The sequence below is a fragment of the Rhinoderma darwinii genome, chromosome 6 (genome assembly GCF_050947455.1).
Source record: "Rhinoderma darwinii isolate aRhiDar2 chromosome 6, aRhiDar2.hap1, whole genome shotgun sequence".
Classification (NCBI taxonomy): Eukaryota; Metazoa; Chordata; class Amphibia; order Anura; family Rhinodermatidae; genus Rhinoderma; species Rhinoderma darwinii.
The window spans coordinates 90,173,061-90,193,045 of NC_134692.1; the positions used below are offsets into that span (position 1 = coordinate 90,173,061).

General features: G+C 39.8%; 1 protein-coding gene across 4 annotated transcripts in view; it reads right to left on the bottom strand.

Moving 5' to 3' along the window:
* The window catches only part of FAM234A (family with sequence similarity 234 member A), a 197,229-nt gene that overhangs the window by 49,184 nt on the left and 128,060 nt on the right, over nt 1-19,985 (bottom strand). For all 4 annotated transcript variants that reach the window (XM_075830027.1, XM_075830026.1, XM_075830025.1 and 1 more), the window contains exon 9: nt 8,527-8,602. In XM_075830027.1, the coding sequence (XP_075686142.1) occupies nt 8,527-8,602 (76 nt within the window). The remainder of the gene's footprint in view (nt 1-8,526; nt 8,603-19,985) is intronic.

A 19,985-nucleotide genomic window follows, 5' to 3' on the forward strand; every position in this document is an offset into this window, starting at 1 on the left:
TGTGTATATGTGTATATGTTTGTGTGTTTGTGTATATATGGGTGTGTTTCTGTATATGTTTGTGTGTGTGTGTATGTGTATATTTGGGTGTGTTTGTGTACATGTGTGTATATGTGTGTGTGTGTGTGTTTGTGTATAGGTTTGTGTGTATATGTGTGTTTTTTGGAGTTTATGTGTGTGTGTTTGTGTATATATGGGTGTGTTTGTGCATATGTGTATAGGTTTGTGTGTGTTTTTGTATACATGTGTGTTTGTGTATATATGTGTGTGTTTGTGTATATATGGGTGTGTTTATGTATATATGGGTGTTTGTGTACATGTGTTTCTGTATATGTTTGTGTGTATATGTGTGTGTGTATATGTGTGTGTGTATATATGGGTGTGTTTGTGCATATGTGTGTGTATTTTTGTATATGTATATTTGTGTATATATGGGTGTGTTTGTGTACATGTGTTTGTGTATAGGTTTGTGTGTATATGTGTGTTTTTTGGAGTTTGTGTGTGTGTTTGTGTATATATGGGTGTGTTTGTGCATATGTGTATAGGTTTGTGTGTGTTTTTGTGTCATTGTGTGTTTGTGAATATATGTGTGTGTGTTTGTGTATATATGGGTGTGTGTTTGTGTATATATGGGTGTGTTTGTGTATATGTTTGTTTGTGTATATTTGGGTGTGTTTGTGTACATGTGTTTGTGTATATGTGTGTGTGTTTGTGTTTATGTGTGTATATATGGGTGTGTTTGTGCATGTGTGTATATGTTTCTCTATTTTTGTATATGTATATTTGTGTGTTTGTGTATATGTGTGTTTGTGTATATATGGGTGTGTTTGTGTACATGTGTTTGTGTATAGGTGTGTGTTTTTTGGAGTTTATGTGTGTGTGTTTGTATATCTATGGGTGTGTTTGTGCATGTGTATATGTTTGTGTGTATACGTTTGTGTTTGTGTATATGTGTGTGTGTGTATATGTGTGTGTTTGTGTATATATGGGTGTGTTTGTGTATATGTGTGTGTGTGTGTGTATGTGTATATGTTTGTGTGTGGTTGTTTGTGTGTGTGTGTGTGTGTGTGTGTGTAGGAGAGTATAAGTATCGGTATTGTTCACATTGATAACTTTTTTTTAATGTTGTTGCAGATTTTGATGTACCAATTGGACTACGTCTTCGATTCGTTGGACTACTGCGTAGAGCTACATTTTTTGAAAATTTTAATAAAATGGTTAACGAGGGTTTTGTTGAGGATTTCTTATTTCAATAAAAAAAAATTGTCTTTGTGTTTTTTTTCAAACTTTATTAGTGCCTAGATAATGGTAGTTGGCTGATTGACAGCGTCCATTATAAAGGCGGTACTTAGTGTTAGCCGGTGCAGAGGCTAGCACTAACCACCCATTATTACCCCGGTACCCACCACCACCAGGGGTGCCGGGAAGAGCTTGGTACGATCCAGTACCCGACCATCTGTTGTGATGGTCGGGTACTGAGGCGGCCGTAGGCTGGTATTATGAGGCTGGGAAGGGCCAAAACAGTGGACCTTCCCACCCTTGTAATGCTAGGCTGCTGCTGCTGTTTTATCGGGCTGGTTATAAAAATGTGGGGGATCCCCACGTCGTTTTTTTTTTTAAATTTAACAATAGACGTTGGGTCCCCCACATTTTTAATAACCAGCCATATACAAGGCCACAGCAGCCTGGCATTACACGGGTGGGAGGGGCCACTGGTTTAGTACATTCCCAGGCTAATAACACTGTGTTGTTTGTGGCTGGTTATGATAAATTGGGTGGAACCCCATGTCTTTTTAATAAAAATAATAAATAATAAAAAAAAATGACGTGGGGTCCCCATTTTTTATAACCAGCCAGATACAACACCACAGCAGCAGCAGCAGCCTAGCATTACAAGGGTGGGAAGGTCCACTGTTTTTGGCCCTTCCCAGCCTCATAATACCAGCCTGCGGACGCCCCAGAGCCCGACCATCACAATAGATGGTCGGGTACTGGATCGTACCCAGCTCTTCCTGGCACCCCTGGTGGTGGTGGGTACCGGGGTAATAATGGTGTTTAGTGTTAGCCTCTGTACCGGCTAACACTAAGCCTCCCCTTAGTAATGGACCTTGTCACTCAGACAGCGGCCATTACTAAAGTGATAGTAATAAAACTTGAAAATAAAACACGAAGATATAGATAAAATATTTTATTGAAATAAAGCACCCCCAACACAACCCCCATTAACCATTTTATTGATGAAAAAAAAAGCGTCATCTAAGTAGTCCTCGAAACCGACGTAGTCCAAACACCAAACCTGTAAAAAATAAAAAATATTTAAAAAAAAAAATGAAATAAAACATGTTGTAGGCTTATTTTCACTTTCATGTGTGATACTGACTGTTATACCATGTATAGAGGCCTGCGGCAAAGTTGACTTAGATACAGGGCGCCAGCAGACAGTATCATACATGGCCATACAGACATTTATACAAACAAACATACATACATACATGCAAACATACATGCAAGCAAACATACATGCAAGCAAACATACATGCAAGCAAACATACAAGCAAGCAAACATACATAAATGAAAGCAAACATACATACATGCAAGCAAACATACATACATGCAAACATACATACATGCAAACATACATACATGCAAACATACATACATGCAAACATACATACATGCAAACATACATACATGCAAACATACATACATGCAAACATACATACATACATGAAAACATACATACAAGCATACATACATGCAAACATACATACATGCAAACATACATACATGCAAACATACATACAAGCAAACATACATACAAGCAAACATACACATACATGCACATATACACATACAAACATGACAACATACATACAATAAAACATACATACAAACATACATACAAGCAAACATACAAGCAAACATGCAAGCAAACATGCAAGCAAACATGCAAGCAAACATACATACAAGCAAACATACATACATGAAAGCAAACATACATACAAGCAAACATACATACATACATGCAAACATACATACATACATGCAAACATACATACATGCAAACATACATGCACATATACACATACATGCACATATACACATACAAACATGACAACATACATACAAGAAAACATGCATACAAGCAAACATACATACATGCAAACATACATACAAACATACATACATGCAAACATACATACATACAAGCAAACATACATACAAGCAAACATACATACAAGCAAACATACATACATGCAAACATACACATACATGCACATATACACATACAAACATGACAACATACATACAAGAAAACATACATACAAACATACATACAAGCAAACATACATACAAGCAAACATACATACATGCAAACATAAATACATGCAAACATACATGCACATATACACATACAAACATGACAACATACATACAAGAAAACATGCATACATGCAAACATACATACATACATGCAAACATACATACATACATGCACATACATGCACATATACACATACAAATATACAAGCAAACATACATGCATGCAAACATACATGCACATATACACATACAAACATGACAACATACATACATGAAAACATACATACAAGCAAACATACATACAAACAAACATACATACATGCAATCATACATACATGCAAACATACATACATGCACATATACACATACAAACATGACAACATACATACAAAAAAACATACATACATACATGCAAACATACATACATGCACATATACACATACATACATGACAACATACATACAAAAATAAACTCACCTAAGACGTTCCCACGAAGAGCTGAACGGTCCCGTCACTTTTCTTCTCCCATTCACAATAACAGAGCGGTGGGCGCAGATGACGTAATCATGTGGGCCTGATATGATTACGTCATCTGCGCCACAACGCATTGTTACTATGAATGCGAGCGGCGCCAAGAAGAAGGAAGATGGCAAGTGACGGGACCGTTCAGAGCGCCGTTAGAACTTCTTAGGTGAGTTTATTTTTTAAATATATTTTTAGTTGTTCGCCGGGTGCTGATGCAGCACCGGTACGGCGGCTACAAACATTACATGTAGTGACAGGGTTGGGGGGGGGGGGGGAGAAGTTGTTCGCTGAAACGGGGTGAATGTAGTGTAGTGTTGTATTGTAGGGTTGATGACATTCACGGTAAGTTCGTCTCAATCGGGCTTACCATGCCCGCTTGAGACGAACATTCTCCCGATGTTGCTAGAACTACAGTATCTAGCAGCATCGGGAGCGCGCACACTGCAGAGCGGAGCGGCTTGATTGACATCAAGCCGCTCACGCCCCTTTTTAGAAAAGATAACCAGCACTTGCTGAGTTATCAAGGGTAAAAAAAAGGTACTTAGGAAATGAATTTTTAAATTTTTTTAACACCAAATGTTTTAAAATTAATTTCCTGCTTAGAATGTGTAAAAAAAATAAATTTGAGTCAACTTGGGACAACCCCTTTAAGGTTTTAAATAGGCTGGTCATTAAAGGCTTAAGATTCCTCCTTTACACTGACAACAGCCAGTGCCCTCTGCCTGGTGACCCCAACCAGGACAGGTTATTTAAAATTAGGCCGCTTATTACACTTCTTATTGAAAAAATTTCTGAGGCATACACCCCAAATAAAAATATTGCCATAGATGAGTAACTTGTGCTCTTCAAAAGGAAGGCTACGATTTAGGCAATATTTGCCAAGTAAAAGGGCATAGTACGGAATAAAAATGTATAAGCTCTGTGAGAGAGTGAAAGTGGGTACACTCACAGATTTTGAATTTATGAGGTAAAAGACTCCCAAATCTGCCCAACAGTGTCCCCCTGTCCTCAATACAAGCGTCAAAATTGTGTGGGACCTTTTGTACCCCCTGCTAGATGACGGTTATAAGCTTTATGTAGACAATTTCTATACTAGCGTCCCACTGTTTATTTGAGAAAATTACAGTCGCCTTTGGCATAATACGGAGGAATCAAAAAGGCCTTCCAAAAATGTTTAGTCTACCAAAAACGGAGACCTGGTGATAGCAGGTCATTGTGTAATGTAAAAGCCACAAGGCGCTCCTTCAGTTTTATGCTCTCCCATAATTTTAGCTAAAAAAAAACCGACATGGTCAACATAATCACCATACCCCTAAATGAATACTTTCAGGGTGTAGTTTTCAAAATGGAGTGACTTCTAGGGTTGTTACATTGTTCTGCTAACTCAAATCCTCTGGAAGTGTGGAGTGGGGCCTATTAGCCATTCAATCTATGTCCTGAAATCCAGAGGGTATTACTATTACAGAGTCCCCCTGTGCTGCCAAAAAGCAGATTACGGCCTAAGTGGGGGTATTTTTGAACACAAGAGAAACAGCGCAATAAAAATTGGAGTAAATTTTCTACGTTTCATGTGCTGAATACAAAACAAAATGTCCTATAAATGACACATTTGTGCACCGGTTATGCATTAATTCCACTAAATGTGGGATCAAACTACTTGCCACACCCAAAAATTAATTTCCCTGAGGGGTGTCGTTTCCAAAATTGTGTAACTTTTTTTTTGTGGTTTCCACTGTACTGGCACCTCAGTGGCTCTGTAAACGTGACAGGACACCCGAAAACCATTCCAGCAAAATCTGTTCTCCAAAAGCCAAATGGCACTACTTTCCTTCTGAGCCACGCCGTGTGCCCACACAGCAGTTTACAACCACATAGGGGGTATTTTTGTGTTCAGGAGAAATTGCTTAACACATTTTGGGGTGCTTTTTCTCCTATTACCCCTTGTGAAAATGAAAAATTTGGGGTAAAAGCTGCGTTAAAGTATAAAAAAAAATGCAATTTTTAATTTTCACGGCCCAGTGTTAATAATTTCTACGTAACACCTGTAGAATCAAAACGATCACTATACCCTTCGATAAATTGCTTGAGGGGTATAGTTTCCAAAATTGAATAAATTTTTGAGGTTTCAATTGTACTTGTACTTTAGTGGCTCAACAAATTAACATGACACCTGAAAACTATTCCAGCAAAATCCGTGCTCCAAAATCCAAATGTTGCTCCTTCCCTTCTAAGCTCTGCCGTGTGTCCAAACATCAGTTTATTACCCCTTATGAGGTATTCCCGTAATCGGAAGAAGTTGCTTTACTAATTTTTGGGTTCTTTTTCTCCTTTATTCCTTGTAAAAATTGAAAATGTCTGTTTTTTCAGAAAAAAAATTAGATTTTCATATTCACGGTCTAATTCCACTAAATTTGGCAAACAACCTCTAGGGTCAAAATGATAACTATATCCCTAGGAAAATTCCTAGAGGGGTGTAGTTTCCAAAATGGGGTAACTTTTGGGGGGTTTCCACTGTTTTGGTCCCTCCAGGATGTTGCAAACACGACATGGCCCCCGAAAATAATTTCCAGCAAAATCTGTTCTCCAAAATCCAAATGACGCGGTTTCCCTTCTGAGCCGTGGGCTCCAAACAGCAGTTTATGACCACATATGGGGTATTTCCTTAATCGGGAGAAATTGCTTTACAAATTGCTTTGGGTTCTTTAACATCTTTATTCCTAGCTTTTTCAGATTTTATTTTTATTTTTAGCAAAAAACCTGTGGGGTTAAAATGCTAACTATATCCCTCGATAAATTCCCTGAGGGGTGTAGTTTCCAAAATGGAGTCACTTTTGGGGGTTTCCACTGTTTTGGCACCACAAGACCTCTTCAAACCTGACATGGTGCCTAAAATATATTCTAAAAAAGGGAGGCCCCAAAATCCTCTAAAATGCTCCCTTGCTTCTGAGGATTTCTTTCAGTTCAAGAGAACACTAGGGCCACATGTTAGATATTTCTAAAAACGGCAGAATCAGGGTAATAAATAATGAGTTGCAATTCTTGGCTAAAACCTTCTGTGGTATACATTTAAATTAAGAAAAATGCAAATTTTTTCATATTTTCTCTAAATATCTGGTGATTTTCACAAATAAATACTGCATTTATTGAGCACATTTTTTCACTAACATCAAGTACATTATTTAACGAGAAAAAAAATCTCAGAATCGCTTGGCTAGGTGAAAGAATTCCCAAGTTATTACCACATAAAGTAACACGTCAGATTTGAAAAAATCGGCTGCGTCCTGAAGGGCAAAAGAGGCTGTCTTTAAGGGGTTAAAATAAAAAAACAAAAACAAAGGCAGACTGACCAAATTTCACACATTACATGTTAATTCAAGGGTCCTTGTATAGTTATAAAAAAAACTATACTTTAACCCCTTCCCCCTGCTGGCATTCTGGGCCCTAATGTCCAAGCCATTTTTTTGATTTTTCCATTGTCACATTCGAAGAGCTGTAACTTTTTTATTTTTGCGTCGGCATAGCTGTATAAGGTCTTGTTTTTTGCGGGACGACTTGCAGTTTTTATTGGTACCATTTGAGAGTAGATGCGACTTTTTGATCACTTTCTATCACATTTTTTCCATTGTTTTTTATTTTATTTTTTATGGCGTTCACCGTGCGGGTTAAATAACGTAACAGCTTTATAGTCGGGGTCGTTACGGACGCGGCGATACCAAATATGTGTAACTTTTTTGCTTTATTGTAGTTTTTTTTAATAGTAAAGCATTTTGTAAGGGGAAAAGCTGGGGTTTTCATTTTTTTTTTTTCACTTTTTTTTTTTATTAACTTTATTCAACTTTTTTTACTTTTTTACTAGTCCCACTAGGGGACTTCACTATCCTCCGATCGCTATTATAATACACTGCAATACTTTTGTATTGCAGTGTATTACTGCCTGTCCGTTTAAAACGGACAGGCATCTGCTAGGTCATGCCTGCGGCATGATCTAGCAGGCATTCGCTCCAGGCAGACCTGGGGGTCTTTATTAGACCCCCGGCTGCCATAGAAGACACAGACACTCGGCGATTTTATCGCCGGGTGTCAGTGAGATGAGAGGGAGCTCCCTCCCTCTCTCCAAAACCACTCAGATGCGGTGCTCGCTATTGTGCACCGCATCTGAAGGGTTAAACAGGTGAGATCGATACTAATATCGATCTCACCCGGCAGAGCAGGGACGCCCCCAGCCCTCAGCTGCTTCTGGCAGCTGAGAGCAGGGAGATTTCACGGCTCCCTGCTCTGTTTACTTTATTCTACAGCAGCGACGTAGTTTGGCGGCGCTCTTGAATAAAGCCCACTAATGACCGCCGTAAAAAGACGTATCGGCGGTCATTAAGGGGTTAATAAAACATATTTTAATAGGTCTGAGCTTCAAGTCAACTTCATTGGGGTTAGGGTTGGAATGGGGATGAGAACATCTCAGATATAAAAAAAATCTTAATAGCTTCAGAATTAAACATGGACAAAACATCAAATAAATCATTCAATTGGGCATCTACATTTAGCCCTCAATATGAGGCCCATTGCTTACAGCTAAATGTATTAAAAATATGTATACAGTGCGGTCTAGCAATATAGAGTAAATAGAAATAATGCAGAATCGTTTTGTAACACTAATCTGTAAAATAACTATAACAAACCTTTTTGTTTATTCCAGTCTCAAGTTCCATCATTATAGACAAAACATCTCTCTTGAAAAACCCAAGTGTTGGTTTACTAGAAAAACAAAACAAGTCACTAGTTTTCTAAACCACAGTACATAGTAGTGTATGTGTGTATTGTGTGTACATAGATATACTGTATAATATGAAGTCAGTCCTGTACTTCTAAATGAATAGGATTTAACTTGTTTTATGTGACAACCTCTGTTACATTGTCAATAACAAAACCGAGAAAGCAACATGAATCAATATGCCCCAATATTAAAGTAAATGAAATGCATATCAGATTTGATGGGTTGATTCAAGGGTGTTATACCCAAACAGCATCACGACTGAATATATACGACCAAAAGAAGAAAAAGATGCTGGGAAACCAAAGGATAATGGAAAAATACAAAAATTCTTTATTAACATACATAAGTCATACAATAATAAAAGAATCCATAGGCCAACAGTTTCTTCACGCAACATTCATATCTTGCACCTTGTAGTTCTGTACCCTCATTGGTTAATTACCATTATTATTCCATACATATATATATATATTTTTTTTTTTTCACCATGCTTTATACTTCTTCATCACTCACACCATTCTTCATCTGTTTGCAATTTTCAGATTGCAGGCATTTTTGATAACCATACACACGGGTCTGGTTTCATTGCATTCTCACTACCAAATTCTTAGCTATACATGCACTTATTTGCATGTCACCATTTTTCACATACTATTGCACACAGCGATTTTTTCACACTCCACCTTCTCTCACTTCATAAATAAAATGTATAATAACATAAACTCACATTGTATACATGTATTTATGACCACAGGTGTACCATACCTACCATCCATCCACTATGGCATTTGTGTATCTTCAGGACTTATGTTAACCTCTACCTATCATACTTTACTAAATATGCCATCTTCTCTATCAAGTACAATCTCTTCTCCCTGTGTCGCTCTTTCATTGGTGGCTGGTGTCCGGCCCCCGTCCTCGTCACTGGTGACGTGCCTGTTGTCTGATCCACGTGACCGGGTCTTTCTGACGCGGTCACGTGTTTCAGACTCCAGCTTGTCGCTGCTGGCGCCAACGTGGGCGCGGCCTCTCTAGCCTCCAGGAAACAGCGACCTGTAATTATACAGGGTACATAGCCTTATCACTCAGTACGCACATCAGGTGCATTAAACTTAGCCCATTGGTTCGCTCCCATATAAAGGGTTTATGACTCCAACCTAACACCACCCCCAGACGAAGGCATTAGCGCCGAAACGCGCGTTGGGTTGGATCCCAGCTGTGATTGTCCTGTCTCTTTACTATGGGTATGTCAGACTTCCATATTATGGCTTACTTACGGATGTAGCATACCCTTTTCTTGTTCTATTTTTGTCTGTGCATGTTAATTTTTTCTGCATGCATAATATATGTGTGGTGCCTAGCATATATTGCACCCTGATTAAAACATCAGTCACTGATTGCAATTTATCTTGAACTAGGATTAATGTATTTTTTGATCTTCACTGCATGAAATAAAAATTTCCATCAGCCGAAAATGGACTCTATTCGCTTCACTAAATCACCAGCAATAGTACGCATTACTGATCCAGTGCCAACTCCCACTACTGTTATCACTAATCCTATGTCTTCCACTATCTCTAGAAATGCTGATTCTATACCCTCCATCAACTATCTTTCTAAAGTACCGGTTAATGCCTTTAGATCCTCTGAATTAGAAGCTCGCCTCCTGCAATTTCAATCATCCTTGGAAAATCCTTCTATTCCTATTTCAATATCACCACCTTTCAATGATTCCATTGCGTTATCAGAACACGATTTATCTCCTTCCTTATTAAAATTATCGATCCATAACACCTCAGCTAAACTTTTTGAACATTTTCTCCCTACTAACATAGATGGGGTTCACCCTACATCACCACCCAATGATGCATCATGTGTCACATCTGATCCCCCTCTTTTAGCTCCTACATCATTTATGGATGCAACTACTTCTTTTTTAGGACTTCCCTCTCAACTGACAATGCCACCTGTCACGCCAACCATCAACAGCGACGATCACCTTATAACATATCTCGTAAGCCCCAAAGTACAAACCATTACTTACTTCTTCCCATTGGTCCAAAAAATATCGACCAAAAGAAAGCTAGATATAGAGGAAGAAGAGGAGGTCACAAACGTAACAAAACGACCTCTCTCAACAAATCTAAAGAAGTATTATCGGACCAACCATTAAAGATCAAACTGTTTAACTTATCCTCACACAAGTTTAATACACGAGATTAGTTTGCTCAGCAAGGGTCTCTCTTTTTCTCCTGTTACGCCACCCAATACTTTTGACCTTTTTATGGACCTAAATAGGTTTGTCCGTAAGTTAACCCTAACCAGGCATTTTTCTCTCTCCAAAATGGTCCCAACACTCCCAACATCAGCCCTTATTCCAGAACCTATTGCACAGAATACACCTTCCTCATTAATTACCACGGATTTAAAGCCCAAATCGTGTTTTTACCCTTTGCATCACCAGGGTTCCTTTTTGGAAACTTTCTCCACCCTAGTAGGGAATGAATTTAGATCTTTGGACAAACCCATTAATAAACCTGACAACCTTACCTATCAGGAGAGAAACTCCCTTAAACTATTAACAAAGAATGATACCATCGTGATACGTTCTGCCGACAAAGGCGGAGGAATTGTAATCATGGATAGGGACAAATATCTGGGAGAGACATATAGGATCCTAGATGACAGCAACTTTTATGTTAAACTGGCAGTGAATCCTCTACCTACACATACATTTAAATATGTCAATCTCATTGATACAGAATTTCAAGAGGGTTTGATCACCAAAAAAGAAAAGGGCTTCCTTAATGTACCTTTTCCAAATATGCCGTTCATGTATCACCTTCCCAAGGTGCATAAATCTATTACAAATCAACCTGGACGCCCAATAATCTCTGGAATTGGGTCCTTGACCAGCAATCTCTCGCACTTTATTGATCTTCACCTTCAACCTTTAGTGGTTGGCCTACCCTCATACCTAAAAGATTCGACACAAGTGATAAGGGAGCTTCATGCAATTAATATCACCAACTCGATGTACCCCCATGAACTTTTTAACTGCAGATGTAACGGCACTGTATAGCAATATCCCTCATTCTAAAGGTCTCGAGGTTATTGGGTCTGCACTATCTACTAAAACTCGCATGTCTCATAGTCAAATTAAATTTTTAACAAAATTGGTTGATTTTATTCTTAATCATAATTCTTTTAGCTTCGACGACAAATATTTTAACCAAATCAAAAGATGCGCTATGGGCTCGAGGTTTGCGCCCTCTTATGCCAATCTTTATATCACCCTTTTAGAAATAATATTTTATTTTACAAGCGTTATATTGACGACCTCCTCTTTATTTGGATGGGTAATGAGGCAGAGGCTGCATCTTTTATTGAATTTTTAAATCAGAATATTTTAGGATTATCTTTTACCCACACCTTCTCCACTACGTCCATTGACTTTTTAGACCTGATCATCACTTTTGACATCACTACCAATAAGTTTATAACAAAGATACATTTTAAATCTGTGGATGTCAACAGTTATATTAATTTTAATAGTGCCCACTATCCCCCATGGATAAAAAATGTCCCCTTCGGACAGTTCAGAAGGGTTAGGAAAAACTGCACGACTAATATGGACTTCTTTGAGGAATGTAATCTATAAGAAAAAAGATTTAAAGAAAAAAACTTCCCTTTGAATCTCATTAAAGGAGCACGCTCTAAGGGCAGATTCACACGAACGTTGCGTTTTTGCGCGCGCAAACAACGCAGCGTTTTGCGAGCGCAAAAACCATTTGACAGCTGCGTGTGTCATGCGTGTCTGATGCGCGGCTGCGTGATTTTCGCGCAGCCGGCATCATAGAGATGAGGCTTGTCAACGCCCGTCACTGTCCAAGGTGCTGAAAGAGCTAAATCTTTCAGCACCCTCGACAGTGAATGCCGAAAACAACAGCGAAAAACCTGTAAAAAAAAAAGATAAAGTTCCTACTTACCGAGAACTTCCCGGCCGTTGCCTTGGTGACGCGTCCTTGGTGACGCGCCTCTCTTGACATCGGGCCCCACCTCCCTGGATGACGCAGCAGTCCAAGTGACCGCTGCAGCCTGTGATTGGCTGCAGCCTGTGCTTGGCCTGTGATTGGCTGGAGCTGTCACTTGAACTGAAGTGTCATCCCGGGAGGTCGGACTGCAGGAAGGAGACAGGAGTAATCGGTAAGTTAGAACTTCGGGTTTTTTTACAGGTTAATGTATTTTGGGATCGCAAGTCACTGTCCATGGTGCTGAAACAGTTTAACTCTTTCAGCACCATGGACAGTGACTATCTCCTGACGTCGCGTACCGATAATTTTTTTGCCGGGATCGGCCAAAACGAGTTTGGCCGAACCCGGTGAAGTTCGGTACGCTTGTCCGGCTTCGCTCATCGCAAAGACACTCCGTTTGGATGTTCGGAAACAGAAAAGCACGTGGTGCTTTTCGGTTTTCATTCATCCTTTTCACTGCTGTTGCGCGAATCACGCTCGTCCCACGGAAGTGCTTCCGTGTGGTGCGCGTGATTTTCACGCACCCATTGACTTCAATGGGTGCGTGATGCGCGAAATACGCAGAGTTATTGAACCTGTCGCGCTTTTTGCGCAGCAGACAAACGCTGCGCAAAAAGCACGGACTGTCTGTACTGCCCCATAGACTTGTATTGGTCCATGCGTGCCGCGTGAAAACCACGCGGCCCGCACGGACCGAATACACGCTCGTGTGAATCCCCCCTAAGGCTGCCCAATTACCTCAAGAATCTTGCATTGAGCAAAAAGTAGGCAAAAAAGAGAGCCGTAATTTTAGTAATAATTTCATTACCTCATTTAATAGTGGAAAAAAAACCATCAGGGAGATCTTGGATAAGCACTGGCATATCCTGAAGAGTGATCCCTATTTAAAAGCAGAGTTACCAGACAGACCAATTGTTACTTTTAGACGCTCCAAGTCCCTCAAAAATATTTTAGCAACGAGCAGATTAACCCCTTAACGCTCCATGACCTACTATTAGGTCATGCTAACTGTAGCGTTCGCGCTCAGTGACCTAATAGTAGGTCATGGAGTAAACACGGCGCCATTCGCGCGTTCATGAGCTGTGATAGCTGCTGTTTCCGACAGCAGACTATCACTGCTCAATGTGCCGGGACCGATCGCGGAGCTCCCCCGCCGATTAACCCCTCAGAAGCAGCGTTCAATAGCGATCGCGGCTTCTTAGGGGTTAATCCGCCATCGCCAGCCTGCTACACGATAGCGGCCGGCGATGGTGACTATGGCAACCGGACACCAAACAATGGCGTCCGGCTATGCCATAGACGGAAGCCTAGTGGGTCCTGACAACGTCAGGACCCACTATGCTTGCTGTCAGTGAGTAGCTGACAGTTCTAATACACTGCACTACGCATGTAGTGCAGTGTATTAGAATAGCGATCAGGGCCTCCTGCCCTCAAGTCCCCTAGTGGGACAAAGTAATAAAGTAAAAAAAAAAGTTACAAAAAGATGTGTCAAAATAAGAAAATAAAAGTTTTAAAAGTAATAAAAGTAAAAGTCCCACTTTTTACCTTATCACTCATTTATTATTAATAAAAATATATAAACAAACAAATAAACTATACATAATTGGTATCGCCACGTCCATAACGGCCTGAACTACAAAATTCTTTTGTTATTTATCCCGCACGGTGAACGCCGTAAAAAAAAATAATAATAAACCGTACCACAATCACAATTGTTTGGTCACTTCACCTCCCAAAAAATGGAATAAAAAGAGATAAAAAAGTCGCATGTACCTAAAAATGGTACTGATCGAAACTACAGTTCGTTACGCAAAAAATAAGTCCTCGCACGGGTTTATTGATTGAAAAATAAAAACGTTCTGGCTCTTAGAATAAGGTAACACAAAAAGTGAATGATTGTTTACAAAATGTATTTTATTGTGCAAACGCCATAAGACATAAAAAAAAACTATAAACATCTGGTATCGCCATAATCGTATCGCCCCGCAGAATAAAGTGAATATGTCATTTATAGCGCACAGAGAACGCTGTAAAAAAAATAGAATAAAAAAACAATCGCAGAATTGCTGTTTTTTAGTCACCACGCCACCTAAAAATAGAATAAAAACTGATCAAAAAGCCGCATGCATGACATGAAAACTGCAATGGATTCCTCAAGGGGTCTAGTTTCCAAATTGGGGTCACTTTTGGGGGGTTTCCAATGTTTTGGCACCACAAGACCTATTCAAACTGGACATGGTGCCTAATAAAAAAGAGGCCTCATAATCCTCTAGGCACTCCTTTGCTTCGGTGCTTCAGTCCATTACCGCCCGAGGGCCACATGTGGGATATTTCTCTAAACTGCAGAAACTGGGCAATACGTATTAAGTTGCGTTTCTCTGATAAATCCTTTTGTGTTATAAAAAAAATGGTATAAAGAGGATTTTCTGACAAAAAAAAAGAAGTAAATTTCACCTCTACTTTGCTCTAAATTTCTGTGAAACACCTAAAGGGTTCATAAACTTTCTAAATGCTGTTGTGAATACTTTTGAGGGGTCTAGTTTCTAAAATGGGGTGTTTGATAGGTGTTTCTAATATATGGGCCCCTCAAAGCAACTTCAGAACTGAACTGGAACCTAAAAAAATAAATAAATGAGGCAATACTTCGCTTCTTACATTATACTGATAATGAGTCGTGCCCACCCCGAGATTACCCCAGTTTTTACCGTTTGTATAAACGGAGACCCCTATTAGACCGTCTCAGTGCCCGGGTTTCCCAAGCATTCACCCCTGAGACGTGTATTTCTATTGATGAGTCCCTGGTACATTTTAAAGGGAGGGTTCAATTCCGCCAGTACCTGCCGGGTAAGAGGGCAAGGTATGGCGTGAAGATGTATAAGCTGTGCGAGAGTGCATCCGGGAATACCTACAGATTTAGGATATATGAAGGAAAGGCCACCCCCAAACCAGACTGCATCCTGGACTACAATAGGTACATGGGAGGGATGGACTTGTCAAATCAAGTCCTGAAGCCCTACAGCGCCATGCGGTGTGGTATAAGAAGCTGGCCGGGCACATCATACAGATGGCTTTGTACAATGCGTACATGCTACGTCGATGTGAAGGCCAGAGGGGAACTTTCCTGGAATTTCAAGATCTAATCTTTAGGGACCAGGAAGGGGGGGGGCACCCAGTACTTCTGGAAGCGAGGCCACACGCATCGTACCAGGGCAACACTTTCCAGGAGAAGTTCCCCAAACCGGTGGAAAGGGAAAGAGTCAAAAGAGGTGCAGAGTCTGCTATAAGAGGGGGATAAGGAAGAACACAATATACCAATGTGACACGTGTCCCGAAAAACCAGGGCTCTGTATAAAAGATTGTTTTAATATGTATCATACATCCCTTGATTTTTAATTTACCCTGATGCACTCCGCACAGCTTGCCCCCCTCATCTTTCCCTTCTGAGCCCTGCCGTATGCCCAGGCAGCTAATAACAGCCACATGTAGGGTATTGCCGTACCCAGGAGAACCCACATGACAATTTAAGGGGTGTATATCTCCGGTGGCGCATGCTGGGCACAATATATTGGACACTGAAATGGCATATATATATATATATAAAATTGCAAATCTCACACTGCACCATCTGCTGCGCATTATCTTTTACACAGTACCTGTGGGGTCAAAATGCTCACTACACCTCTAGATGAATGTCTTAAGGGGTGTAGTTTTTAAAATGGGGTCACTTCTCGGGGGTTTCAACTGTACTGGTACCTCAGGGGCTTCTGCATACATGACTTAGCACCAGAAAAGCTCCAGTAGGCCAAATGGTGGTCCTTCCCTTCTGAGCCCTCCCATGGGCCCAAACGGCAGTTTATCACCACAAATGGGATATTGCCGCACTAAGGACAAATTGGGCAACAAAATGGGGTATGTTGTTCCCTGTGAAAATAAGAAATTTTGATCAAAAATGACATCTTATTGGAAAAAATATCATTTTTTTCATTTCACAGCCCAATTCAAATAGGTGCTGTGAAAAAACTGTGCGATCAAAATAACAAAAACCATAAATTAATTCCTTGAGGGGTGTAATTTCCAAAATGGGGTCACTTCTGGTGGGTTTCCATTGTTTTGATACCTCAACACCTCTTCAAACCTGGCATGCTGCCTAAAATATATTCTAATAAAAAAGAGGCCTCAAAATGCACTAGGTGCTTCTTTGCTTCTAGGGCTTGTGTTTTAGTCCACGAGCGCACTAGAGCCACATGTGGGACATTTCTAAAAACTGCAGAATCTGGACAATACATATTTAGTAGTATTTCTCTGGTAAAACCGTCTCTGTTACAGAAAAAAATTGAATAAAATTCAGCAGAAAAAATTAAATTTGCAAATTTCATTTCCACTTTGCTTTAATTCCTGTGAAATGCCTGAAGGGTTAAAAAACTTTCTATATGCTGTTTTGAATACTTTGAGGGGTCTAGTTTTTAAAATGGGGTGTTTTATGGGGGTTTCTAATACATAGGCCCCTCAAATCCACTTCAGAACTGAACTGGTACCTTCAAAAAAGGCTTTTGAAATTTTCTTAAGAATATGAGAAATTGCTGTTTATGTTCGAAGCCTTGTAACGTCCAAGAAAAATAAAATAATGTTCAAAAAACGATGCCAATCTAAAGTAGACATATGGGAAATGTGAACTAGTAACTATTTTGGGTGGTATAACCGTCTGTTTTTCAAGCAGATGCATTTAAATTCTGAAAAATGCTATTTTTTGTAAATTTTCTCTAAATTTTGCAATTTTTCACAAATAAAGACTGAATATATCGACCAAATTTTACCACGAACATGAAGCCCAAAGTGTCACGAGAAAACAATCTCTGAATCGCTTGGATAGGTTTAAGCATTCCGACGTTATTACCACATAAAGTGAAATATGTCATATTTGAAAAATGGGCTCTGAGCCTTAAAAGGGAATGTGTTGCCAGCAAAACATGTTTTTTTTTTTTAAATTAAACAGTTAGTGTATAGGTGATTAAACATTGTTCTAATTTTTTTTTTTTTTTTTCACGAGTCAGGAAATATTATAAATTGGATTCAATTTATAATATTTCCCAGCACTGGTCACTAGATGGAGCCATTCCCAAAATTGCAGCATTGCATGTGGTAAAGCAACCACATTGCTTTATGCTGCAAAATTGGGTAAAAATCCCTCGCTCTAGTGAGCTCTCAGAATCCCCCCTCCTTTATCCTGGCTAGTGCCGGGATAAACGAGGGGCTTGAACGGTCTAACCTCCTACACTGCGTCGCCATTTTTTGAGCTAACACACAGTGTAGAAGGTTAACATACAGTAGTAAACACACTGAAACACGAACATACATAGAAATAACTTACCTGCTCCAGTCGCCGCCACTCCCTCCGGTCCATCCGCTCCGTCTGCTGCCGCTGCTCCATGTGCACAAGTCCGGAAGCCGCGACCGGAAGTAGTAATCTTACTGTCCAGCCGCGACTTCCGGTCCACAGGAAAATGGCGCCGGACGGCGCGCATTTCAAATTGAAATGTGTGGGAGTGGCGCATCCACGAAAGTGGATGGAACGGGCCCCGTTCGCAGTCCCTATGGGACGGGAGCTGCCGTATTCCATGTCTGTATGTGTCGTTAATCGACACATACAGAAATGGAAAAAAAAATGGCAGCCCCCATAGGGAAGAAAAAGTGTAAAAATAAAAAAAAGTAACACACAAACACACAAATTAATCCAAACGTTTTTAATAAAGCACTAACATATTTAACATATTAAACATTTTTTTTGGGTGACACTGTTCCTTTAAGGCCCAAACTAGGCTGCGTCCTTAAGGGGTTAAGGAGCTCCACGGTTCCTTGCTCTACCTTGCTCCCTAAGACACTTGGTTCCTATAAATGTGGTTGTCAGCGTGGCATGTGTTGCACTAATATGGCTCACAAAGCCACCACCTATACATCCACAGTAACCACGGAATCCTTTACTATTAGGAGCTTCCTTAACTGTGGAAGCTCCTATGTAATCTATATGTTGGAATGCCCCTGCCACTTACAGTGGTCCCTTCTTCAGGCATGCCCACCCATTCATTTACCATCCTTAAGTAATCTATGGCACCCTGTTAGCCCTTTTTTTTTTAGTTTTGCTAATAATTCTAGCTTTCTGATTTTACGGTTCTCTTTGAACTAACATAAGTCTATTATCCCACCCTCTATGCATTATTATATTCTCTTAAATGAAATCGGACTATAATAATTTTTATATATGTATAACCCTGTATAGTTCATATGTTTTTATACACAGACCGTTTTACATAATTTTAATAATGTATTATTATATTTTGTCATGTTCTTTGTCCAGTCTCTACACGTGTTGATACTGTTCTTTTCTCCTCTAATTTTATCTGCTGTTGCTCCATCTTACTAACATCGAATTTGATGACCCGTTGTACTTTGCTATTCCAAAAGTATGTCCAATATGTTTGGCTGGACACCTAGCTGATGCCTTTTTGTAAACGGATGTCTTTTATGCATCCAAATGGACGCTTTTGCTCTTAGCATTGAAATGGATGTTACTTTGGCATCCAAATGGATGCTTGGGTCCCTTAACCCCTTAAAGGGAACCTGTCACCAGCATTTTAGCTATAAAGCCAGCAATACCTGGTGAAAGTGGGTGAAAAATCATTGTCATCTAAGCTATAAATATGTTCTAAGTAAGCTCTGTACCTTTAGTATTCCGTTTTTCAATGGTCCCACGCCGTATGCAAATGAGCAGAAAAGAGTCAAATCTTCACCTGAAAAGAGTCAGATTTTCATTCCTCCAGCATCTCAGAGTGGACTCCACCTCCTTCTGTTTGATTGACAGCTCCTTAGCCAGTCAGGGCCGGACAGGTGCCATGGGCGGGGTTAAGAAGCTGAGTCCCAGAGGGAAAACTAATTACCATAAAAGGCGGGAAAAGTTTAAACGACTACATTTACTGACAGAGGAGGACTTCAGGAAAGAAGAGAACAGGAACGAACTCTGGACAGCTGCGGCCATTGAGGGGTCAGGCGAGTTTGACAGGTAAGATGTTGATGACAGGATCCCTTTAAGGATGCAGCCTTGTTTTGGCCTTAAGGCTCAGAGCCCATTTTTCAAATCGGACATATTTCACTTTATGTGGTAATAACGTCGGAATGCTTAAACCTATCCAAGCGATTCTGAGACTGTTTTCACGTGACACATTGGGCTTTATGTTAGTGGTAAAATTTGGACGATATATTCAGTGTTTATTGGTGAAAAATTGCAAAATTTAGAGAAAATTTATAAAAAATAGCATTTTTTCAGAATTTAAATGCA